The sequence below is a fragment of the Rissa tridactyla genome, chromosome 13, assembly GCF_028500815.1.
Source record: "Rissa tridactyla isolate bRisTri1 chromosome 13, bRisTri1.patW.cur.20221130, whole genome shotgun sequence".
NCBI lineage: Eukaryota > Metazoa > Chordata > Aves > Charadriiformes > Laridae > Rissa > Rissa tridactyla.
This window is the reverse complement of record NC_071478.1, coordinates 10222418-10249749: the sequence shown is the minus strand read 5'-3', so window position 1 is coordinate 10249749 and position 27332 is coordinate 10222418. Positions and strand designations below refer to the sequence as shown.

Here is a 27332-nt window from a genome sequence, read left to right as displayed (position 1 = left end):
AGACAGTTCCCCAAACTCCATGAACCTTCTTAGTGGCCATGAAACTACAGAGATAAACTTGTGATATATGGTAGTCAAATTTAAATATAAGAAAGGAATATATGTCTTTATTCATAGTGTTCTCTAAATGTCTTTATGTTGAGTTCCAGTTTCACTGGCATGTACAGGTCCTGCTGGGTGAAGACTCTCAGCTCTGTAATCCTTATGTTTTTCAACCATGTGGCTTTATGAAAGCTTGGTAAGTGACCAGCTGCAAGGGTGGCAACGTGACACTACCTACACATGGAAGAAAGTGACCTTGAGGAGGTTCACTTATCTCAAAGTCTAGCAGTCATTTCCACGAAACCCCTGGGCAGGAATATACGCATATGGAGACATAAAAGGCAAAGCCTCCATGTCAAAGAGCAGACTGGACTCTTGCCATCAGGCCCCTTGACAGCGATCCCTAATTCTCCAGGACATCTGCTTATCCAGGAAACCACAAGACAGTCGCCCAGCAGACAGGACAGCACTGGGGTTAGCATACACGACACGGAGTCAAGTTGTACCCCTAGCTCTGACCTCAGGCACATTTATATCTGCTATTGCCTCCCCCCCCCCTTTTTTTTTTCTTAACTAGAAACCAGTCATACATAATGTCATTATGCTCAGTTCGTGTGGCTGAGTTTATCTGTGACTGCCAAAAGCATAGTAATCTTCAGTACGAAGTATGATTACTCTGTCATCACGCATCTCTACTGATAGCGATGCTCACGTTATCCTTTGAACGGAAGAGGTCAAACCACTGATGTTAAACCCGTGAGGCCTGAGAGCTAAAGGACAAGCTGCAGTATCAGTTTTTGCCAGAGGAAACTCATCCATGTTCTGATTTGGCGGAAGAAGGATTTATATCAACTTAACACCAGATAAGGAACATGGGAAATAAATACATTAAGTCAGAACTTACTAATGGGTATTATTTCTCAGATAGTAGCAAGTTAATGCTATATAGCTAGGCAACAAAGCCATACCGTCCTTGATAAAGGCATAAACACATTAAAGGAATAATCCCCGGGTGACGTGAGGTTACTTGTGCATTCATAAAATTTTCACTGCTTCTGCCAGCACTGCCTTTTAAAAATCACTGTTCTGTCCCAGCTTGATCAAACCCTGCAGCCCATGATTTGCTCCTCCTTCAATATGCACAAACATGCAGAGAATCCCATTATAAATCCCTTTTTAAAGGACAAACAGGAGTCTTCCATATCACAGACAAACCAGCAGCTTGACCTAATTTCAGTCGTTCCATATTATTTACAGTATCAATTTATCTATCAATTACACCCTGCCACGAAAACACCAGGGTCACGCTTTGCACTCAAGGTCCTGTTTCAGAGGAGGAACCAGGGGAAGCAAAGCCCTATCATCATTCCCGGTGCACCACCAGGGCGGGTGTCGGGGCAGTCATTCACCCTGCCCACTGCACCCATACGATGAATTATTTCACACATTTACTGGGTGTTCAGTCCTGATTCCCTCAAGTTATAGATCATTTTCCTACTCAGTAGAAGCAGAACACCAAGGAAAGGGTTAAGAACGTGTTTGTTTTCCGTTATTATAACAGGTCCCTTCTTTTTATCAGCTGCCTCTGAAGACAGTACAGGTTACAAAGTACATCACAAGCAGCAGACCCTGTGAAAAACAAGCACTGTTACATGTTGCCATGCTGTGGACTAGAAAATGGGTATTTCTTTAACTTGTGAAAATAAGAAGCTGATGAAGAAAGAACTAATGATCTGATTCTATGACAAAGAATACAGCTTGAAGCAACTCGATATTTTGTGGTCTTTTTCTTCCCCTTAAGAAAATGCAAGAGAGCAAAAGCAAAGCTCTTAAGGTAACTTAATAAAAACATTTACTGGGGGATAATTTTACATTCTTAGCTTGACACCCAATATTTATTATCATTTCACCATTCTGGATATGGACTCTGTGGCTATTTTGATAAATGGATCAATCCATCAAAATTTTGTAAGCGTCACTTTCTTTCTGCTGAAAGACAATTTGAGGGCTCTTCACTACTTGTCTTACATTCCCTGCACAGACGGGATAATCAGCAGAACATAAACTAATAAAACAGCTATTCAAGAGAAACCTTTTTTCACTCTCTTAAGAACACTGAGAAAACTTGCAGTAAGATCCAAATTAGAGGTAAAAATTCTCATGCTAAAATAGTTTAGGTTATCCTTTTTCAGACTAGAATTAAGGTCATAATTATGCTTCATTATAGAAATACCTGTAATTACATAAATACATAAAAACATGTAAATACACATAGAAATACAAAGCAGCACAATAAGACCTCTTGAAGGGACAAGGTATTTCCTAAACTTTAGTTTAAGGAGACAGTTTCAAAACTGACAGTTTCCAAGGTTTGGGCTCTCTCCAGATATACTCATTAGTTATTGCAAAATACAGGATTGCCTCATTACTGGCATGCAGATTTGAAAATAAACACTCTGCTTCCTTAGAAGTTCAAGAAAGCCACGCTCAAGCAACAAGCCAAGATTCACACATCAGGAGATGAGCTGTCAGAGCTCTGCTTAAATCACTGAAGTTCTGACTGGTTCAGTCATACAGAGGGACAATAATGAAAGGAGAAGCCAAAACAAGTGCCCACCCTGGAATAGTGAGCATGAAACCACGATGTAGAGAATTACACAGAACATGATTTTGAAGTATCTTTTTCTTCTGGGAAACCATAACAGAATAAAATATGGCAATATCTAAGTAAGATTTTAAAAATAAAGTTAGACAAAGTACTATTGCATTTGTCTGCTGGTAAAATGGGAAGAGGGGAAAAAGAGACTGATGTTTAAAAAAAAGTAGGAAACCTCCACTGCTGCCACCTCCACCTGCAATCCTTCCACTTCCCTGAAATCAGTGATATCTTGGGGCAAAAGAGACAGCTCTTTCCTTGCTGAAATTACACAGCAAATGGTTTTACAAGCTTCATGTTGCTTTATCAGCCATTAATGAATCACTTTAACGGGAAAATTTACCCTGGCTCATAGGAACTGCCACATTTTAGGCAAGCTCTGAATGAAAATGGTTTACCAAACAGAAAATATAAGTGATCTAACACTGAACAGGCCTCCTCCTTTCAATGAATAAGTTGCTAAAAACAAAACTCTGATGCCAATTTATAAGATTTAATGAATATGCAGACTGTTAAATGAATAGACTATGCCCCAGAGCTGCTCATTTAGGATGCTGCTGTTATAATAAAATTAGGTAAGTGTCCAATGAAAGCTCAGGACCCTGGGCTGGTGCCACCTAATTGAAGTTTACAACTTTATTGGAGATTCCTTACATCTTATATGTTTGCTTTGTAGAGTTTAATAGCTGGTGGCCTTGGCTCTAACTTAATTACAAATCAGAAAGCAAGGTTGTGTCTAGCATGATAACATTTGGCTAAGCTGAAATGTCAGTTTCAGGCATACTTCACCTGTTCTCATCTTAATTTAACTGGACTAATAGGTCCTAATCACACAGAACAAACGGGTCTTTAAAGTAAAGATATAAAATTAAGGGCCAGGTCCTGCATATCCTCCATCACCAGTGAAAGTGCTGGAAGTCAGTGGCACCAAGCGCCCAACGAGCAACCCTGACCTGCAGCTGAGATCAGGGTGACAATGCAGTCAATCCTGCTCCAGCGGACCCCAGGAGGGCAACAAGCCCTAGGTTAACTCTTGTGACCAACCATGAGCTTCAAGACATGCTGAAGGGGAGAAAATGGGAGGTGTAAATGGAGTGAAAGACAATGCCAGTTACCTGCCCACGGTTCAGTAGTGTCCAGGCTGGGCCATGGCGAAGGAGAGCGCGTTTCACCCGGTACCTGCTGCAAGGGACGAGGAGGGGCAGGTGGGGAGGGTTTCAGCAGATTTGGAGGTGGTACATACCCAAGGCCTTCACATTTATTTTTCAACACTATAACAATAACCTGATGGGAACAGTTGGTTGGCAGATGCCAAGTAAAACACTTTAAGAAGATAAAAAATGCCATGGGAAAGCAAGACTATATAACTTTCTAGAAGATAAGATGGCACATGTTCACCATAAACAAAACCACCTCCACACCCCACACAGACACGTACTGTGCAGCAGTCCATTAACACTCAGTATGTTCCACTGATTAAAAAGAAAATTTAATACATCTGTTGGAACACAGAGACAGAATAAATATCCTTATCGTTCCATTTACTGTAAATAATACTTAAGTGCAAGTCAAATATTAGCTATATTCAGCACAGCATCATAACAAAACAGGCGCTGCTAACATTATGGTCCCAAACTGTGTTACTCTTAATTAACATCTGACATATATCTGCTTTTGCAATCACCCATTACTGATTAAATGACAAGGCACAATGTCAGATGCATAATCTGATTGGTTAGTACTCAGTTACCAAGGTGTTACATTTTGAAATTGCCTGTGAATTGATTTCTTTTATTGAATTAATAAGTGTTATCATACTGTACAGAAGGTAAAATTGCTACTGAATGTGAGCGATAACGTATAATTACAGAAAATCAAATCCTAATCTGCAGAGCCAAGCCAGGTGTCAACATTTTAATTGTAGTTCGGGAAGCAGAGTAGCACCATGGAGCAGGGGGAGGAAGGGAAGAGATATCTCAAGTGTGGGAAGAAAGAAACATATTGCACAAAACCCCAACTTCAGTTAGGCGTGATAGCAACCTTGAGGGATGTCAACCACTCATGTGTGCAGAAATATTATACTTAATCTTTCATTTTAGACTATAATACCATGTGCTGGGACACCTGACTGTCATCCAGACCCAAATCTACCTCTTAGACTCTTAAAGATTTGCATTTTTGGGAGAACGTTTCTGAAAGATTTGAGGAGATACAAGCATAAAATACATATGTTATGCACTTCCCCTCTTTCCTTTAAAAAAAGAAAATATAATTAAGATCCCTTCTTTCCCCAGAAAGATCATGTCCCTGTGAGATGATACCACAATTTTCTGCTATAAATAAAAACTCAAAGATTTTATTCATTTTAGAAGCTTTACACGCTGTTTCAGTGAAAAAAGCCTCTTCAAGCCGTTTCCTAGTTGCTCTCCCTGTTAGCTTGCATTCAAACTCTGCACTAATGCATCTACTGGCGTCTAAATTGATGATGTTAAATTGGCGTAACCCCCTTGCATAGACACTCTCAAATTAGCTAGTTCCAATACATTTGATCTATATCAGCCACTCTTAAACTAATTTGAGCGTTCACGCTAAAGGACTACACCAGTTTAACTATGTGTACGCAGAAAATGATGTAGCTAAATTGCTGCAATTTCTTTGGATTAAGGAGGCCTAGGAGAGCCCTGGCTTCCTCCTCGCGCCGCACAAAGAAGGAGCCATTCAATCAAAGCAAAGGCTTCGCGCTTCTCACTTGTTGGTGCACATTCAAGAGCTTTCCATGTCACCCCTCTGTCCAGGCAACACCACGTGGCCAGGACACTTCCAAGTCCCTGTATCTCCACCCTTTCCTTCTCTCCATCGCCACCTTCCCACCGTTAGTACCCAAGTCATCTCCTCCCCCTGCCATCCCCAAGGTCTTGGCTTGTGATGCTGTTTCTCCCATCCTCCCAAGGGCTCAATCAGGCACAATCTACCAGCTTTTCCTGTTGTGAACTTCTCTTGTTTTGGATTCTGTGATCTCTGTCCTTTGGAAGAGGGACCTGTCTAGGCACAATACAAGGTAGCAAACAAAGGAAGCACCAAAGGCAAATGACATACAGCTTTGTTCAAAGACCACACTGTTTCCCTACTGCACCATGAGCCAGCTACCAATTTGCAAAACATCTGTTCAAATCGTTAGCTTTTTCTTTTGTTCAGGGATAAAGAGGAAGAGGTTAAGTCATCCTATTTGTATACAGAGAGAGAAGTTAAAAACCATGCTACTACCACCCAACTGGCACAATATCTTGGCAGCAGGACGGCGTATAAAAATTTCCCATTAAGCTCTTTCCAAATTAATTCCTCCTATGCTTCTGTTTTCAGGGTAATAGTGAAAGTTTCCTTCGTGAATGGCAAACCCCTGGGCTTAGCTCTGAGATTAACGGGCCCGCAAGCATCTTACCAACACCGCAACACAGAGAAGTAACGCAAGAGATAGCCAGTCATGGCTTTGTGTCTCAAGAATTACAAGTGCATCTTGCACATACGAGTCCTCTGGGGTGGTGAGGGGAATCAGCAATCTAGGCAGGGGTACGCAGCATGACAAGGTGGAGTGCCCGGGTGAGCAAAATTTTGGCTGGATACAGACAAGGCATCATTGCATGGAGAAGGGAGAGAACAGCACCCCTCCGGTATGAGTGCGTCTCAATTCTGTACATTAGCCTGTCTTTTAGACACTAATAAAGTTGTTGGAAGAAAAAATAAAAGCTTAGTAAGTAACGTATTTTTAAAAGAAAATGTCTAAAATGTGAGACGTATAACTTGGCCCTGCAGTGAACACAGTGGGGAAAATAATGGGTAGCAGTTGTTATATTCCTGAAGAATGTGAATCCTGGAGAGCAGGAGGAATTAGACTAGCAGAAGAAGGCTGAACTATTATAATAGGAAAAAAATAGCTATATAGAAGAGAGGCCTTTTCTCAAATAATTTCTTTTTACAGTTAAAGGTAAGTGCCAGGGAACATCACTGCAGGCAAGTGAAAGCCTGTATCGATTGAGATGAACTGCACCAACTTGGAGGCCTTTTGCTGTGACAAACATCTGCATGACCTCCACGCAGGAACTCTGGAAAAATGGCAAGCAGCTAATTGGGTTTCCTTTCCACTCACTCTATTTACAGCTGCTTCCTGACCTCAAGTTTACAACATTTGGAGGGTTGGTGGTTTAATGAGCTAAAATTCATGCTTTTTCACAAACAGAACCTGTCCAGGTATGTTCCTGTATCTCTTCTAGGTTGCACCCACTGCAATGCAGCGACAGTTGCTTGCCGCTCCTCAGACAACCCATTTTTTGGAAGACCATAGGAAGGATGCTGCCTCCAACGCTCCTTTACTGAAACACGCCATGCACAAAGCATGCTGATAGCGCTGACACACGGGGAAAGATGAGACAGAGCGGCACCGCGCCGCAGCAGCGGTCTGTGTGCTGCCACACGCGAAAGGAACTCCTGACCTCGGCTTGATGCATTTCTTCCATTTCAAGGAGACAGAGCCGTAACAGCCCAGACGTGACAGTCCCACGGCAGCTTTAGCTGATGGAAGTCATAAGCTAACCAATTCCCACTCTTCCCTTTGCCCCCAGCCATATGTTCCCACCTTCTCTCTTGCACCAGTACCTTCATGACTAAGTGGTGAGACAATTCAGGAAATTAGCCCAAAAGAAACTAATTTTTTTATTTTTTTTTAATCATGTTAGCTTTTGGCTGGTTGAGCTTTCTGCAGCAGTTACGAGCACATACGCTGGCGGCTGGGAGGAAAGGGAAGATGTGGCGAGACGCACAAGGGAGGGAGCTGAAGCCCCTCTCCCTGTAAGCTGGGACCGTGCTGGAAGCACGGCCTCGGGCTCAGAGACCCTGTGGGCTGGCGCAGCACAGGGCAACCTCCTCCCGCCCTGTTTTATGGGGACCTTCAAAAGTTCAAAAGACAAGGATCCTGGAAGCCACCCCGCCGTTTTAAAGGCATGATGTCAAATACACCATTAGGGTTTTGCTGGAATAATTCCTTTGAATTCTGCTGTGCACAACCACAGTTCCAGCTACCCCAGATCTTGCTGTTCTGTGGGAGACATTCCCAGGATGCATCTTCCTTCAACAATCTCCTGTATATTGCTGCAACCGACTCGGGCACCTACTTATCTGTGACCTTACAGCTCCTGTCAAGCAGGCTCTGACCCGCCTCCAGTCTTGTATTATCCATTACCAAATTTTCATTTTTATTAAGCTCAGCAGAGACTTCTTTCCTTCTCTTCTAGGAAGCATGAATTCTCTTGTGTCATTTATTCCACAAATGATTTGTACCAAGAGCCTGTCAACTACAGGAGGTACTTGCTTGTGCTTACTATACCTGCAAGTAGCTCTGTCCCTTTCCGGGTCATTACTAATAAAGCACTTATCCCCCATACAAGCACAGATGCCTCCCTGTGCTCTCGCAGGTATTTATCTGAGCACTTCAGAGTCCTCAGTGGATTTATCCTCACAGTGCTCTGGTGAGCTGGGCATCGGCATGATTTCTGTTACACAGATAAAGAACGAGGATTGGAGACTGAATTCAGCTCTTTGCTGCTTCGAGGAGACTTAAATCTCCTGAATTGGGATGCTGTAACCACCAGACCGTTCTTCCTCTTAACTCCCCACACCTGCTTCCCCTTGGGGCAGCAGGAAACTACTCATGGTTCAGCCCAAATTCTCTGCTTTATCAGCCAACCCACACCAGCAGAGTATTGCTGCCCCAAGCCGCAGGACAGAAGGCTTCATCCTGTGGCCATTTCTTACTGTTGAAATGCTTATGAGAGCGAGCATCCAAAACCTCGCAGCCCAGCCTGCACGACCTAAATCATTACCCTCCTGTCCCGCTCCCCGTTCACAGATGACTCATGAGATGAAGCCTCCCTACTGCTTAGCACCAGTCGCGACGCAGCCAGCCAGCTCTCACGAACAACAGTAAACTAAATATATTTGTCTTGCAACTAGAGCGCCAAGACAAGCAAGGAGCAAAGCTGGGGGCCAACTGTAACACCAGAGATTTTGGCAGCCAGCCCTCTTTCCAGCTCCTTATATATTTTTGTCCCAACTTTCCACCTAGTTCTCCCTCTTTTCAGTATTTCTGGGCAGATCATAACACCCACTGAAGAGTGACAAATGGCTGCGTGGCTAAGTGCTTGCCCTTGATAAATTAAGGCATCTCCACGCCCTCTCCTCTCCCACTCTTTCCAGCATCACTTTATCACAGGCAAGGCTCAGAAACCTGTTGCTGCTGTTTCTCTTTCAAACCCTAAAGCCAACTGGCAAGCCAGCATTTAACCTCACAGCTGCTGAGTACAGTTAGATTAATACATGCTAGCCAAACAAAATATTGCTTTTAAAATGCAATTTGTGCTTGGCACTGAACACACTGGGAGAATTCAGAGCAATTTGCACCACAGACCAGCTCAGAACCCTATGCAGAAAGTGCTTTGATGCCCCCAATTTACATCTGACAGCCTTAATGCATTTTGGAAAGAGGCAGTAGAGTAGAAAGGCCCTGCACTAATCACAACTGATGTAAGAAAACTGAAAATACTTAATTGCTTCTAATTTGTTGTAAAATTCTGTGCATGTGCACACCATCTCTTTCCAAAAATCTAAAAAGTCAGAGCAAGATGGTGGAAAAAATAAGGAAATTCTGGCAAGTTATGATGATCCTTTTAGCCTGAGAACCCTCCTTATTGATCCAAAATATGCCTGACAATTTATTTCTGGTGGGGTGGGGGAAAGAAAAGCGTAATGAAAGGCTTTCACCTGTGATTATCTTGCCTGACCTTCATGCAGCTTCATACGGCTGTACCAAGCTGCAGATGTATTCATCTGCACAGGTATTTATGGTCAATGTCTTGCAGACAAAAATGCATATTTCCCCACCACAATAAAAGTCAGTTCAAAGCAGGCTGCTCTCACTGAAGTCCATGGGAGATATTTTTTTTTCCCCCATCAGTTTTAGCAGGAGTTGGGTTGGGCCGGTTGAGATCATTTGCTTCAGGAAAATCCTCACTTGTTGATTAGGGCTCAGTGGGGAAAAAATACAAATAGCAGCTTATTTTTATTGATTACACCCATTCCCCAAATAATTTGAAATTAATCCTCCAATTTCATTTCAAGATGCTTTTCTGCTGCACTTGGTTGCTGAAGGAGAAAAGATTCCAGAGAAAGCGACACAGGTGAATTACATTTGCTCAACATTTTCAGCATTAAATAATCTGCACATAACTCAGGCTCACTCGAAAGGTACGCTGCAATGATCTGACATAAAATATAACTCTGCTAAGCCAAAAAAGATAAAACAGGGATACCTTCATATTTAAAGGAGAAACAGTGAAGGATTTCATAGTTTAATGAGATACAGATGCCGACCACTGAATGAATCACTCTGCCCATAATTAAAGAGTCTTCTGATGTCTGAAGACTCTTCCTGTCATGAAAACTCTTGGATGCTATTTCATCTCCATCCTAAGCCTGATTTCAGACTGAAAGAGGGGGATCCAAGTGTTGATGTCACCCCAGACACCATTTATATTCTCCATTTCCCTTTTGAAGAACTTGGTATTAATTTCTGTCTATTCATGTTTTTATAGGTCTACAGGCACCCTTACAGCTAGTCGGGAGATATGAAAAATCAACAATGGACTGAAGAATTTCCAGGCACCATACTTAAGCATTTCATACAAAACAGCAATATTTAAGTTAGGGATCTGTCTCACTAACATTCAAACCACAGTATGAAACTAGAAAATTTAATTTCAAGTACACAAAGAAGAGAAGAGTATTCTACAGCTTTGCTGATGCTTCAACTGTTAGAACCTAAGGATCCCAATGCAACTGAAAGTTACCGGGAGAAGCTGGACCTTTATTATTATTATCCAGCTGGGCTATCTGGGGGCAAAAAAAAAGAAAAAGCAGCTTCCAGGTACAAAATCTTTTCATAAGATGGCCAAAAGCTGGTGTCTTACCTGGTTACTTGCATGTCCAAAAAAGCTTCTCTTTTTTCCAATTAAGTTGGAATTCTGTATTTTCATCTACTTACCGCTACTAATCCCTGGGCATGAATAAATCTCTCAGCTTTTCTGCTACAAGGCAAAAGGATGGTTTTTAAAAAATAAATAAATCTTATCTTGGGCTGAGAAGTCACCTGAGGGTACTCTTGCTTCATTTCAGCTGCAGCCTCCCCAAGGAAACCGGTCCCCATGCTTAACTAGCCTTCTCATTGCAATTTTTCCTAATGTCTCTTCTGACAGCCACTACCCTCCTTGAACAGTGACATTCAGAACTAAGCATATTGCACCCATCACCAGAACAGAAATAAGTGAACAGAATGCCTTGCACATTTTATAGTAAACCATATTACTAAGTCCTAATGATTTTTTTTTTTTTTTTTTGCTCTTAAGATGGCATTGCAGATCCAGGGATATTTAGTGATCTGCTGTAAACCCAAAAGCCTCGATGCACACTTTCTTTTATCATTTCTGGCAGAACAGGTACCTGACCAGTTCTTGCCTTTTACAGTCATTCATTCCTCCTTTGCTTAGCACTGTTAAGCTGTAACTTATTTTTTTCAGACAGTTTCTATTATTTCAGATCCCCCTGAATCCTACTCCTGAACTCGACTGTGCTTGTACCTGTCTCAGCTTAGCATGATCTGCAAAGTAAACAACCGTGCTCTCTAGTATGTCATCCAAGTATTAATGGAAGTAGTGACTACTGCAGGAGCGGCAGGTCTCCAGCTCTTCGAGGGACTGCTGCCTTCTACGTGCTTAGAAACATCTTGATCATCTTTATCACACTTCCCTGAAAAAAACCACCCTCTCAGCTTTATAAGGCTTCCCAGCCTACAGCTCCTCCCTTTCTCCCCTTTTGAAAGATACCCCATTGAGCTTTCTTTTCTCCAGTCTTCTCAAGCCTCATTTGTCCTCCACAGATTTTCAAAGATTATCACTAATGGCACTGAAATCGCTTCAGCCAGTTTTCTAACTACCCAGAGCTGAATTCCTCCAGGCTCTGCTAACTTAAGTATTCAAACCTATTCTTTCCTTCTTTCCCGATAGTGCGCTGGCTGCAGCTGACCCTCTCAGGAAGAACTAAAAGGATAAAAAAAAGTCATTCAGCCCTTCTGCTTTCTCACTTCCATCTTTTGAGAGCTTTTCCTTTCCACGGAGCAGTGGACTAACTCATTCTCTGGCCCAGCTCCTGCTACAAATACTTTTATAGAAACCCCTCCGGCTGCCCTTTATGTCTTTTGCCAATTGTAGCTCATTTGGACTTTGGCCCTCTCATTTTTCTTTGCATGTTCACGCTGAAACTGTTCTCAACAGTTCGACCAATTTTTTTATGTTGCTTTTGAGTTTCAGGCCATTAAAGAGCCCATGATTTAGCTAAAGTAATCTCTTACTACGTTTCCCATCTGTCCTCTCCATTAAGGGAGTTCATACTTGCGCCATTACATTCACTTCTCTAAGAAACTTTCAAGTCTCCTAAACTTCCTTTTCTCTCCCAGCAGCTTGCCCAGACCATCGCTCTGAGCTGACCAAAATCCGCTTCCTTGAAAGCCATTGTCTTCCCCATGCTGCTCTCCCTACTTTTCTTCTTAATAATCAGCAGTCTGGCAGTCTAGGAATGTTTTAATTTTAGAAAAGCTATTCCTGCCCAGGTAGAGTCATACCCTATTTCCCAACTAAGGACTGAGTTCCAGTTACAGATCGTTTATATCTGTTTTGGGAGCTTTGTGTTCTAGAGATGAACAAGGGTGTGCTTCAGGCACTTTGAAGAAACTTCCCTGACAAAGTCTCACAGACAAACCTGTCCTGCTACAAAGCATCACCCCAAAAGAGAGGAATTCGCAAAGAATGAAGCAGGGGGAAAAATTATCTTAAGACTTTTCTGGAAGGACACACACGTTCTCCAAAGCATCTGAATCTCTAGGTTAGCGTCCTTAGAAAAGGCTGCAGAATCCACCTTGCTGCTGGCACAAAGATATAATGAAGGATTTAAGTGCAGGTTGTAAAATTCTATGTGCTGTCCTAGATAATTTATACCTTTCCAAATGATGCCTCTCCATTCCTTAAATAAGGCAGATCACCCTCGAGGAGGCAGCCCTGACCCCGGTCCTTTCAACATCCTCCCTCTGCACAGGGGATACTTATATCCTACTGCCGTGCTTAGCTGCACAGTAGCAGTCGATAGCAAAGAGTGAGTTAGAGGAGCTAAGAAAGAACAAATATTTTTATAGAAGCCCCCTAATACTTCGAGTAGGGAAGGAAGACGACAGCGCGTACAAGGGAGCTATTGAAAACAGCACTGCTTCTAACATGTGCTTAGAAAGATATCTGTTATCTGGGGTTTGCCAGCTGGCTCCTGCATGCATAAGATCACACTGCCTTTAACTCTGTTTGCTTCGCTGTTCCCAGAAACACACTCTTTACCCTGAAGAAAAAATCCCCTCCTGCTGCCGGCTGTGATTAGCTGGCCCCAAACAGCCCCCGCCGCCCAGGTTTCAGCAGGGCATGTCCCACGGGCCACCCACTGCTCCCCCCTGCCCTAAGCCAGCTGCTAGCGCCCTGCCTAAGTCCTGGCAGCTCTCCTGGGGGTGCCTGTAAGGAATGCATTTCAGCTCCTCCAAATACCCACCCCCTCCACCACTATCAGCTATTATCTTCTGCAGCAGGAAAAAAAGCCCAATAATTTTTACTTAGAATCCCCAAAGGATCCTACGGAATGGACTGCCCTGCACTAGGAATGCAGGCAAACCCTCTCCCCCGAGGGTCCCTGTTAATCCCACCTGCAGGAAGCCCACCTTCCTTCTCGACACCAAATCTGTCAACAGTTGATCTTAGGCATGGGGAAGCTTGTGGCATCACTGGGAGGACCAGGATCTGCTGTGAGGACCAGAACACCTCCAGTCTTTCAGCAAAGGTGATTCTCCTGCCCTGACTCCTGAAACCCAGTTATCACCGAGAGAAGAAGAAATTTTTCTTGGCGCTTGCAGAGAAGCAGAACACATCAGCCATAGGAATAACATAAATATGGTGCAAACAGCAAGTTATCCACAACCTGATCCGTATTAAGGATCCATATTACCAGCTTAATTTCCGGCTGTTCCATATTGGGCCATACAGCTCCTTCTGTAAATGTTTCAAGCTTCACTTAAAAATAATTAAGGTCCTTGCTCCCATGACCATCTTTGGCCAAAACCCACTCCTAAGAACATCTGGACACTGTCAGCATGCCCTCTCACGGAAATTAAGACTATAATGTTCCCTTACAGAAGCAGTATTTCTCCTACTAATTTGCTTTTACCCAACTATTTGTGCCTCCATCAAACATCCTAAGCTGTCTGTATCAATATTTGGGTTGCTGGTTTATTTTTTCTTTCGAGTTCATTTCCATTTATGGTGTGCTTCTCCATTTAATATTAAATCGACAGTGACAGATCATCACTTTTTTTCCAAATTCACTAAATTGTTTAATAATATAATTTTTAGAAACAGATTTGTGGCTGGCACACACACACCAAGGCAAAATAAAGATGACAGCACATTTGAACAAGGCAGCAATAAAACAGTGATAGTAATAAAGAATAAAAATGCTATATCAGGTTGCCATGGGAACCAGCATTCAAGGACTCCAGGTAACGTTGTAAAACATGCCACTGAGCATAAAGCAGCTAAGCAGGTTAAGAGGTTATTTATTAGGCTGCAACATGTTGTGCAGTGCCCTCTGGTGAGAGCGCAAGACAGACATAAACGGGTTCAAAACTGAGGTAGAAAATGCAAGTATTGATGCCCCGCGCGTATGGCCCAGGAGCCGTCAGCCTGGCAGCTCTGCAATAGGAAGCCTGGGGAGCCGCCGCGGGCAGCCTGCAGAAGGAAGGGCTGCCTGCAGGGCAACGCAGAGGTGACGCCAGGACACGCACCCACGCCAGCGCCCAAAGGAACCTACCCAGGGCTCCGGGGAACATCTCTGTAGGTGGGACCTGCCGCCCCCTGCCAAGTGCTGCTTTTCCTGCTGAGGGTAATGGGACTGGCTAGATGAAAGCTACAGTAGGCATGACTAAGGCCAATAAGCACAATCCTTGGTCGGTGTATGTTTTCTTAAGGACTGAAAGTGTAACTGTTCCATCCCCAGAAACTTCACTAAAATTAGAAGCAGTTCCCCACATGGAAGAGTTGCAAAGCCAGGCTCAGATTCCCTGGAGCCCCGGGGCACCGCACGCCCAGCAGGGGAACACAGAGAAACAACTCAACAAGGAAAGGAGTTCATGCAAAAAATACAAAATTAAATTCAACTCCAGGTAAAACCACCCTCAGGTGTCCTTTCCTACATGAGACAAAAATACATAGATATCCATCAACCACAAGGTATTTTTAAGCACCTTGACAATGCAGAAGTTCCACAGTTGCACACCCCCCATGTGAAACAGAGGATGCTGCAAAGCATTTTGAGCACAACATGCCCCACTGCAACCCCACAGTGAAACCCCAGGCTGACATGGAGGCCTGTGGCTGGTGGCCGTTTTCTATAGCTGCGAACGGCAGGTACCATTAGTTAACCACAAGCATTTCTTTGGGGGAGCAGAACAGCTTGCTTACAAATACCACGACACAGGACTTCCCTTTTTCCCCACAGGCCTTTCTGTGGGGAAATCAGTAGAAAATCTAGTTCAATGATTTTGGATAAACACTATTAACATTTTGTATAGATTGGCTCCTCCAAAACTGAAAACAGAGCTAACGCCATCCCATTGCATCATTCTTCCCATTGCACCTAAAATAGTGGAAATCACAACGCAGACGAAGAATGATTTTTAAGCCTGCCAAAACCTTGCATGACACAAGGCATGGCTAGATTAATTTTTTCTATCAGCAAAGCCAGACTATTTTGCCTAATTAGTCAGCAATGCTTTCAGTGCCACCTTCCTCTGTTGGGACCAGAGTGGGTGCATGTCCAGCCTGCCAACACCGCCCTGCCGAGAGCCCCCTCCAGGACCCGTAGCAGCTCTGTGGCTAGCAGAAGGCTTGAATTAGTATTTAAACAGCAGAAATACGGCTGGAGAGTTAGAGGTGGGGGCTGGAAGATGAAACCCAGCTCTCCTCATTTTCCCCTGCACGGTAAAAGCCGTCAATTCAATTCTCCCCCCACTAAGTGGCACCAATGCACCGCAAACCACAACGAAAACATCTGTACAGACAGCTTATAAATCAATATTCCCCTGTCTTCCTGCGCCCAGCCCGCCGCAGGGGAAATCACCCAAGCAGGGGCTGTGTGCAGGCCAGGGCCACAGCGCTGCTGCCGGCCAGCTCGCCCCCAGCCAGGCGGCCCCCGGGCTGCAGCCCATCAGGACTGGCTCTCCCCCATCATCAACGTTTTCATTACATTTCCATGAAGTAAATGCAGCTTATGGGGATGCAAGAAAAGGGGAAAAAGACAAACAGGCAATGTTGTGTTAACTGTACTCCCCAATACCTGCTCCTGCTTTGAAAAGAAAAGGGGTGGAGGGCCAGCAGCAAACACCAAAACCCACGCAGCGCTGAGCCAAGGCCAACCCAGGCTCCATGCAGCTGAACTGCATGTAATCCACACCACAAATCAAACCCTGAATGCCGAAGCACTGCCGGATTCCTTTCAGACAGCCTTTGCGAGGCCCTTCTGTTGAGGAGAGCTGTAAAGATTGCCCTCAGCTCCTGACGGAATCACCCACGGCTTTACCTGCCAGCCACTCGCCATACCATATAGTGGAGACACAGGGCAGGGACAACTCTGCTGTAAATCAAGTATACTGTAAAAAAAAAAAATCCACTGCAGCTGGGAAAAGGTTATGCAAATCACATGGGCCATTTACATTTGTCATCATGAAAGAGAAGAAGCTAACAGAGGAAAATATCTAGGAAATACCTTCTCACCAGTTCTCTGAGAGACAAGTGACAATTAACCAAAAACTGTACTAGAGAACAAATAAACTACTAAGCAAAAATGTACTTCACCCATACCAATACAAATTGAAACAACTAAGAAATTTGGGACGTTACAGTTTCCCTCATCATGGCTCACCATTTGGAAGTGCGATGGTAATGGTCATGGCTAACCGGGGAAACCAGGCTGCGTGTTGAACAAAGGTCTACGGACATCTTGTTCAAACTGGCATGTCACCTCAGTAGTAACATATGAAATACTTCAGGACAACTTATTAGTGATTGCATAGTGTGGATATTTCAGGTCAAGTACAACCTCAAGAGGTATGACAATCACACAGAGGCAGACAAGAGACTGAAAGCCTACATTTCAAAAAGGATCAAAAGATGATAGTACTACAGGAGAAAAAAACAACTCCACATACAAATGGGGCGCTGCCCCTACAGCAGCTGTTTTCATTATTGATCCATGGTAACCTATGGCACTTATGCACCATGGGATGTACAGCAGCTGGTGACCGCACAGGTGACAGCAGAGTGCTGCGCTGAGTAACGCCCGGGCAGGAAGAGCAGAACCTGGCAGCGACGGAAGATGGGTCTCAGTGATTTCACCAGCATCTGCCTCACATTTGCTTCAGCAGAAAGCTGCTGGAAAGGAACAGCCCAGTAATGCGCTCCCATGCGGGCCAGCCTGGCCAGACACACAGATCCCAGTGCTGGAAGCAGAGAGACATTCACTCCCCCAGCCCTAGGAGAATCGTCTGTGGCTGATGGTCACCATACTCCAAGACCAGCCATACCAAGCTGCCTTCCCAAATTAGCAATATGCAATGACCACAGAGGAATAACTTCTCTTCATCTACAACAGAGCCAAAGAGCCACAATCACCACCTTTGTACTCCAGCAAATCTGAGCAGTTTTACCTAAGGGGTGGAAAATATCCCTAAGGGGAGGGAAAAAGAGTCCACAGGTGCCCCCAGAATGTTTTTAAAACAGCACTCACAGATGGACTAGTGACATTAAACCTCCAGTGCACTGAATCCAAAACAGGGAATAAAAGAATCCCATTGGTCTCGAAACATTAAAAATATCCTACATTGAAGGCCTGGGCGTCACATCACTGGCTATGGATGTTGACTTGCTTCTTCATGCTCCCCTCCACCTTCCCCCATGCAATATCTAACAGCTGATTATTCTGTTGTTTGTAGTAGACTGAAGTAATTAAGCTTAACCCTAGTCCTGTGGGAGTCCCAGAGAAGGTTAGTGATCCACAGGCATGACACGCTGTTATTTATAGCTGATTAAGTTCTATTTATCTACATTTAAATGTTGCAGGAGATGGGAGAGATCCCAAAACTCATCTGTGTCTTATTAGAAACACCAGCTGTGTGTGGTAGTTTAAAGTTTGTCTTTCTTGAGAGGTTATAAGGAAAAAAAAACAAACCACCAAACCCAGAATAATTCAAATTCTTCACTGTAGCTAAATAAATTGCCGTGGTTTAGTCATGATCTCCAGGATGTAAGCCTGACATCCCATGCAACTGAAGTGCTTCTGGGGTCAAATGCAAACCCAAAATTACCTAGGCCACTTTGAAGCTGTTCCGAGCACTGTAGTTGCATTTAATTTTTAATGTAAGACTCTGCGTCTTAAGAGACATGAGAAAGGTGACCAGCAGGTCAAAAACCAGATCTTTAGAGTCATAACTTCTGCCCCTTCTGCATTTAGGAACAGCACTGTGGTTTCAACTAGTAAGACCGCCTTCGTACCTATGCTCTATTTTCACACACACACAAAGGAAGATGTGCACGCTGAGGGGATGCAGTTCTGTCACCACCCTTTCCTTCAGCTATGTGCGCTACTAGGGTCCACAGTAATAACAGAGATTGGCATTAAAACCTTTATGTTTGCTTCCTCCGTGCAATTTAAGTTACTGCATTTTTGGTGGTAGAGAACAGTAACAGAATTACTTGCATGTAGGAGATGTAAATATTTTCAATAGTATAAAAGTAACTCAGAGTCAGGCTCTAGAGGAAGAGAGGGCACTGTCCTGTCACTATTAGCACCAAATCAGAAGAGGTAATGCAGAGTTTACCTCCTAATTGCTAAAGCAGAATGTCATGAAGAAAACAATAAGCTGATGTCTACTGTAAGAGTCCCAAGTTGAAAAATCCAGATAGCAACAGTGGGATATAGCAGTGACACGTAGGTCTTGCGGCTGCAGAACTGTAAGTCTCCATAAGATGCTTCTCAAGATCCAAAAGAATGATCTATCATCTGTCTTCCCTATCCTACCTGCTTTGCATGTAAGCTATACACGATTTGTGAGATTTTCTTTGGTAACTATCTAGCCGAGTTTCACTTTCAGCATCACCTGAAATGGAGCTGAGATTCAAAATGAAACTTTAGGGTAAAAAGCGAAACCTCTGAGTTTTGCAATGAATTCTTTGAAATGCCTTGCCAGAGCTTTGGTAACTTCTTCACACACAGGAATTGGTGAGACTGTATCCACAGGTGCTCTGTGAAACTGTGCGTCTTGAAGAGAGGACACCTGCAAGGACTACTTTCACCCAAGCCACTGACTGCAATCTGCTGATAGAGGATTAACCAGCTGTCAGTCACTCCACAACAGACCAAACTGCCATGGCAGCTCACGTTAGGCTTCGTTTGCAAACCTCAAGCACAGTTTGACCCGGTTAGTAAAAGCCACCCAACTCTTCCTTCGCAAGTTCTCTTGCAAGCTCCAGGCTCTGACCATCCCCACGCCACGCAGGGACTCCTCGCTCTTACCAGTCCCAGCCCACATCTACTCAAGCGATGCAAGCGTGGGCTGATATTAACAGAGCGTTAAACCTCAAATTAGAGTATGGCTGGCGTGAGCCTGGGATATTTCCACATTTTCCAGAGAAAGGCAATGCTGCCAGCTCCTTGTTTTGTTGTGAGGAAGTGATAATTTGTCATCATCCTCCAAGTTCTGAAATTTGCTGAACAAAAGAAATGTTGAGCTTTCATTAAGAGGGGGGGGAAAAAAAAAACCCGTACAATCTCAAGTCATAAACACAGACTTGAAAATATAGCCCATGAGCGCCTGAACACAATTAAGAAGCATCTAACCCAGTACTCACTAAGTAATCTCAGCTGCCGGGTAGCTTATTTGTTCATTCTTACTATTTGATTAGATAAATAGTTTGGAGTTCTATTTCTGCTGTGGTTCACCTTTTGCTTAATTGCTCTTTGACAGGCCTCCTGTACAACCCTACAAAAATCACGCAGTCACCCTACACCTCAGTCCAGTATTTCTAAAAATAGAGTCTGATCATTTGTTTTCTTTCAGCTTTGACTCTCCTATTTACCTAGTGTCATCTCTTCTAGGGCTAGAGATGGTTTACACCATGCCTCTCAGTATGTTTCTGATATCAGTACCTAAATAATACAAAAATCAACAAACTATCATCACATCAGAAACCTAACCTTCACAATCTCAAGAATTAATCTGTTCCTGGACAGGAACCAGATCTCCAGCACAAACGCTGTCCCATTAAAAACTTGCCGCCATGTATATGCTATCATCCTCATATAAAGTTTGAGTTTTAGCTCACAGTGATCCAACATACAGAATGATCAGTCTCTTAACTGATAATTTCTCTTACCGGTGCTTTTAGATGACACGTTTCAGCAGTTGCAAGCATACGCAGGCATACATTCAGTAAGTCAACTGCCAAAAAGGTTCCTCCCATGTTACAGGAAAAAAACGAAGCATTTCGGGTTAAAAACAAGGAAAAAAAAAAACCCACCAACAAAGCAAAGTCTCATTATTCCAGAGTACAGTTTCCCCTGGTACTTTGTGTTGCAATTATTTACATATCCCCAGATAGTCAAACTAATGTGGTCCAAAGTTTTGTTGTGGACTTTGTGGAACATGTCGTGTCTGTGCCAACTGGAGCACACTTAGTGTGTTATCAGACTGCAGAGTGGAACAGACGATATGCCAGATTTGCTACCAAAGGGGAAGAAAAAAAAAATAAAAAAAAAATCAATAAGCTACATGAAATCAACTCATCACAAACACCATGTCAAAAAACCACTACAAAACGGAAAAGCAGATTCAAGCACACTACAAGAAGTAGGTACAAGTTGCAACCACCTTGACATCTCGAGACTCTGATCGGATGAACAGCACTAGTAACCAGCATCTTCCAGCTCTGCACCATCCAGCTTCTCAACAACTTCAATACAAGGGCTCAACACTGAACACATTATCACATATTTTAGCCCAGAATGTAAAGAAATGTACTTGAAAGCTGTAGTTAAGGCTTCCTCCACATACTGTCCCAAATATTCTTTTCTCCACTCTTGCAGATACAAGATAAAAACATACGACTCATCAACACTCACCAGTTACATCTCCGCCAGGCTCAGCAGTGGCAATCCTGATGCCCTGCCTGCCACAGGCTCCCGGCGGAGCCGCACCCTTGTAACCACAGGACAAAAATACGCCGTCTGGTTAATGCGGCAGCACAGCATTGTAAGAGGCAAGGTGGAGATCCAGTCTTACCAATCAGACACTCCTCTTAATACTCACTTAATAATAGTAGTATTTATTACACTTCAGTATGTTACAAATACTGCTTGGTATGAGAATTACAACTGTTCTGTTGTGCAATACCTTGTAGTCATCTGTATGTTGTTTAAAAAAGTAACGCTTTTAGGTAGGAGAACCCAAGTGGTGTAATGCAAACAGCTCTCCTGCCTCCCAAACCAAGGAAAGTTTAAGCGTGACCAGTCACACGTTATTTCAGAGTTTTGTAAATACAATTTATACACAAGATCTGTAATTATCTCAGCAGACACTTCTTCCCCATGCTGACTTCATAATATTTTAAGTTTATCCTTTGGCTGGACAGGGTAAAAACACATCTGTAGACAAGGAATGCCTGGATGCACTGCTTTACTATTAAGCCTAATGAGCATGAGCAGACATCTAAAAGCAAAGAATACTAAAAAGGGTTTTCACCATGAAAATTTATCCTGAATTTCCATTTTCTAGCCGTAGTCCTACAACTTCAATATTTTCCGTATTGTTCATCTAAGTGCCATAGTTCCTCTGCTTCCTCGTTTTAAATTATATTTACATGAAAAACAAATCAATCTAAACTATTCTGAAAAACTAAGCAGCATACATTTTCAGATGTGCAAGAGCTGCTGAGCGCATAATTTATTAGAAGAAATAAGGCCATATTGCCATACCATATAAATCACTTTCAGTAAGAATTGGACAAAGATACCCACATTGGTTTCAGTAACCCTGACCCATTCACTTACTATCAGATGAGTTCAGCTGGAGGTTTGTTACTAAAAAACCCACCAAAAAAAAAAAAATAATCACAAAACCCAAAGCTTAGCAGTCAAAACTAGTATAAGCGACACAAATGTACTGCCACAAACATCAGGTAGATTTTTAAGAACTGGTATTTTACATCTCCATTAAGTGATCTGTCATGAACTAATAGATTTTTTTACAGGAACTTTGTATTTTGGGCAGTACATGGAGAATGCTACCAAGCATGCTGAGCCAGCAGCCTTTTGTATCCTCGGAGCTTCTGAAGCTCAGCACGCAGCTCAATGCACCTAAATCGGATCAGATGGCAAAAGGTGCAGAAGTACCTTGTTTTTCTTCTTCCCCTCAGCATCCACTTTCCACTCCTCTCAGCATGGCTCGCCTCCTCTACGCACATGCACGGTTCCCAGAAAGTGCCCAGAAGAGGTTGCTCATCTCAAAACAACAACGATCCAAAACAAGAGCTTAAGCACTTAAACGAAAACACCAAACAAAAGAAGAGAAGGGGGGCGGAGGACAAAAAAAAAAAAAAAAAATAATGCAGTGGAATAAATCCAACCGTAGCTTCTCAGCAGCCCAGTGAGCCCCTAGCAAGTGCCAGCAGTTTCAAAAGAGCTGTAATCTCTAAACTGTTATCAAGGTTTTATCGCACTTGAGTTCTTATCTAAACCAAACAATCACTAGAACAGCAGCTGATAAGGCATCCTGACAAGGTAATTTCAGCAATTTAAATCCGCAGCTCCAGCCATCATACACCGAGAATATTTTAACACTCTTTCTAGTTTAACCTCTAATCTCTCTTCCTCTGTTCCTTCCAAACACAAGGCCAATTTTTCTCTCTTACGGCCAGGCACCCTTCCTGCCATCGCTTGTGTTATGGGCAGGTGCCCTTTGAGCTCTCCCCTTCGGCGTGCACAGCCCATCCACCACCTCCAGCTTGCTTAATCAAAAGGATCATTATTTTCTCTCTGAATTCAAGTGGCCGTTTTCCCTGGCTTGACAAAGGTCCATCGTTAAAAGCGGTGGCTACATCTGCCACAAGCTGCTGTGTGGGAAAGGAGAGGGAAATCAAAGGCAGCAAATAGGACGCAGGACCAGCCTCACCCCTGCTGTAATTTGGTGTAACACGACAGAAACATTTTATTTGTAGCCCTGTGGGATTTTCACCTGGAACATCTCACCCACATGTCGCAAGACAGGATTAGCTCAGGAGCCTATTAGCCCAATGTCTCCTCTTCCAAAATGATTTACCGCCCAGAAAAATCCAGTATCTTTTTCTCCATTTTTGCTCGTAACAGACCTTTTAGATCAGGCCAGACTTTGATTTACAGAACATCTGAAAGCACTTATTCATGCTAAATGTAGCTGGCAAGTGACATCCAAAACCAAAACAAAACCAGCTCCCCCAACTGGACAGTAGGATCAGTCAATCTGACGCAGTTTCTTCTGGACACCAGACACTGCCTTGACACAATTCCTAATTATTTCTCTCCTTATGCGGGAGCAGAAAAGCAATATTAGGCTACTGACACATTCCTGTGTCTCCAAAGCAAGCAGTCACTTGCCTATATCACCTAGTGTTTATGTACATAAGAGAGGGCAGAGCAGCTTTAGAACCACCCGTTTACCCTCTGCTTTGCAGAGCTCGCACGGGGCCAGGGAGCAGAGCTGGGCTCTTGGGCAATCGCCCCCGGCACACCCAGCATCTGCACGGGCTCCAGCAGCCAGGGCTACACGAGTCACGCCAGTAACCAGAGGAAAGTTCCTGGAGTAAACTGCAACCGGGTCCCTTCGGTGGTGCCGTAACTGACTCTGTCAGAGGCGTTGACTTCATACAAACAGAAAGTGAACGGTGCAAACTACAGAAATTGCTCAATTCCCTCAGGTTGAACTTTCAAAATCAGGAAAGGGAATTCAAGATTTCTTGGCATACGCACACAGGGGAAAAAAAAAAAAGAAAAAAAATAACAAAACCACCAGATACCGCAAAAACCAAGAAATCTCTTCACTGAGGATGGAAAATTCCTTCACACCCTATTTCAAAAACTTTCTTCAATCAAAACTTAATTAATTAAGAGACAAAACAGATGCAAAAACTCATTTTCCTCTATAAATCATCGTGCCTGATATGTGAAATGCAAACTAATTTGTTTAAATTACAAGACTTAAATGTGGTTATAGAAATAATAGAGTGTCTTCAGATTTTAATCAGAAAAAATATATCTTGGGTTTCAGAAAAATTACCCAGCTCAAGTAGCAACAGCACATATAAACATAACATGGCACCCTTCACTAGCCCAAAGACGGTGAGTTATTTCTTTTCTCTTACATATGAAGACTAACCATTTTTTTGTTCCTGAATACCTCCAGTTGGGACATTATTGGGCCTCTGGCATTGGGAAACCCACCAGAAGTTAACTGATTTACCGGGTTTGAAAATCTTGATGTGTTGGAATATTGCTCTAAAGGAGGCTAAATCAAGATCCAGACAGCATGAGTATTGAACACAAAGGAACAAAACAATCATCTAGTTCTAAAAAGATGTGCGGTTTGTACCAAAATACACATCATCTTTGCATTCCTCCTCCATGGCTTTTTGAGGAGGTTACTGAGGCTGGATATTGTATTCAAATGGATCTCTATTGTATAATTTTTGCACTGTGCATTACCCCTGGGGTCCAACTGGTCTGCTTCAAGAACAAATGAACATTACAGTTCAGCCCATTTCTTCAACCAACCCCTGAGTACATGGCAACCTCGCCTGTGAAAGCACGGTTATGTTGCATCCACTCAGCATTTAAAACATCCAATCCTACCCACCATAAACTGTCACTTCAGGCATTTATGGCAGACGGTAAACACATGCTTATCAGAGAACAACTGCACCCTGTGAGCTCAGCCAATGGAGCAGCATTTCTTATCAAATCAACGGCTTATCAGGGAACCTAACAAAAATAAAGGTTACACCATATGGTCTCCTCCTTTTTACCTCTGTTCCATCGAGACGTATGACTACATTGCTCAGGCTTTGCAGACTTGCTTCCTCCTTGTCTGCCCTTGAGAGCAAAATCCAACCTTCAGAGCAAGGCCCATGGAAACAACTCCCTACAAAACGCTGCTGAACTTGACAAATATCCCATTGACCCAGCTTTTGCCATCAGAGGCCCTTCACTCGCACCCACCCGCACAGATCGACAGCCCGCCATGGCAGGGATCACCCTGCTCTAGCCCCCGTGCCCTGCTCACGCCTGGCCCCAGCTCCTCGGCTACAAACCCAAGGGCAGAGGCAATGCAAGGGACCCCAGCGCAATTCTGCATGAGGATGTGTGCACCGTCGCTGGAATCACCTTCCAGTTCTGTCAACAGAGTCCATCTCCATTGCTACTGTCAGATGGCGATTTGGTTAACCAAATTAACAGATGAAAACAAAAAAAAGAGCTACTCAACACAAGCAAGAGACCCCCTCTATTTTTTTGTTCAGATCAGGTTTTCCAGACTACAAAGCAGCTGTCAGTACTATCACAAGACTAGACAAATAATGATACCTAAAAAATACAATAGAAGCAGCCAAACCACTCAGTCACCACTTTAAACTCCACAGTTCTGGTCAATCCATGCTAGATGATCTCTGAAGGTCCCTTCCAACCCCTGCCATTCTGTGACTCTGCTGCCACACAGCCAAGCACACGATCTCCTTCAGAGCTTTGCCAAGCCCAAGTGCAACTCAGCCACTGCTGCTCACAATTCCTAAAGACAAAGTGACTCCAAACTGAGGCAGGATATGAATTCAAAGCGTGATACAGACAAGGAGCCTTTTCCAGTTCAGTTTAATGCACTGAATTAAACTGCTGAGACAGCCACGTGGTGAGCTCTTTCACATCATTCTCCTTGTAAACAAGCCCTAAAACTCTGGGGGCTGCTGAAAATGCTGCACGGGATACCAGCTCTGCCCTGAGGAGCATCCTGCTGCCTCAGCTCTTGGTTCCACACCTCCTGCCTGTGCTGCAGCCTGGGGGTCTTCCTCGGACGACTGGGAATGGTCTCAATCTAGAAGAACTTTCTTATTGATTTGCTGTCTTTTTTTCATTAAAACCTTTAAAAATAGCTACTCACCTATTCTTTCAATATTATTGACAGCCTCTTTGCCAAAAAAAAAACCAAACATGGAAGCAGTTCCAATTTTTTATTATTATTTTTTAAATCATTGCCATATAAATCTGTACTGTCTTCATGGATTACTCACATATGCTGCTGTTACCAAACCAGGTTAAATTTAGTCCTAATGTAATGCACTTACATTAGAATTCAGTGAACTCAAACACAAACCCTCCCTGATAAGCAAGCAATAAAAGCCTGTCCTTTATTGCCACCAAGGTAATTCATACTTTAATATATCTATTATTTCAGTACTAAGATTATTTTACTGCAGCAAATTGAATTCCTCATGAAGGAAATAAAAGAAAATGCTTGAGAAATGCTGAAGCAAAACTCAGATTCTGTGAGAGACTAGAGAACAAAAAAATTTAAAAGAAACTGAAATTAGTACTGATATTACAAGAAAGGATAGCTTTGAATAACGTTATTTCTCACAGTGTTGCTGGGATAATTTGAAGATTGTCAAGACTAAGCATTTCTGTACTGCACTTCACCCCAGACTATCAGAGAATAAGCATTAAACAGCTCACTTCACGGGCGCCTCAAGGACAGGATTCCCAGTTTCGAATGAAAAAACCTGCATTAAGCAAAATGCTGCAAGTCAGAATCTGAGGTCTTATTTCTGACTCATGCTTTCCCACTATCGCAAAATGCTTCCCTTTCCACAGCCTGGAACTGATTTGCAAATTATTCTTTTACTAGCGCTCAAAAAATTGGAAATGGGTTGAAAGATCATGGGTAGTCCTGAGAATTTACCTAATTTGTGCAAAGATTTAGAAGGCGAGTTAACCATCTGCTGTATGTTGGAACAGCTGAGAATCAGAACTCTTGTTCCCATTTGTGATCTTAACTCCGCAGGCTCCAGAAATGTTTTCATTAACACAAATTTTGTGTTCAGAGAATCACACACCACTATCGTCATCCTAAACCCCCACTCAATGCTTTGTACCATACCACATTTCTTGATCAATAGTAACATGATTCACAAATTGGTAGAGGATTCGGAAATACGGTTTGTATTTTATTCTTTGGAAATCTTTAAGACCTTAATTATAGGGAGGCTAATTTTTTAATTTTTTTTTTCTAGAGAGGAGAATGTTAACTAGTTCATTTCTATTCGCTAGTGGGTGTAATATAGCTGGTATTTCAGTAACACAGGCTTATTATGCTTTAATA

The 27332-nt window shown here is 43.1% G+C and overlaps 1 protein-coding gene across 26 annotated transcripts in view; it reads right to left on the bottom strand.

The window, feature by feature from the left end:
* Positions 1-27332, bottom strand: part of FBRSL1 (fibrosin like 1) — a 543855-nt gene that overhangs the window by 323566 nt on the left and 192957 nt on the right. Inside the window, exons 1-2 of one of the 26 annotated variants that reach the window (XM_054219016.1) lie at positions 11380-22311; positions 10714-10830 (exon numbers count right to left, since the gene is read on the bottom strand). The exons of 21 other annotated variants lie outside the window; for them this stretch is intronic. In XM_054219016.1, coding sequence (XP_054074991.1) covers positions 10714-10779 — 66 coding nt within the window. In that variant the 5' untranslated portion in view covers positions 10780-10830; positions 11380-22311. 4 more of the 26 variants (XM_054219017.1, XM_054219019.1, XM_054219015.1 and 1 more) reach the window with 4 other exon arrangements.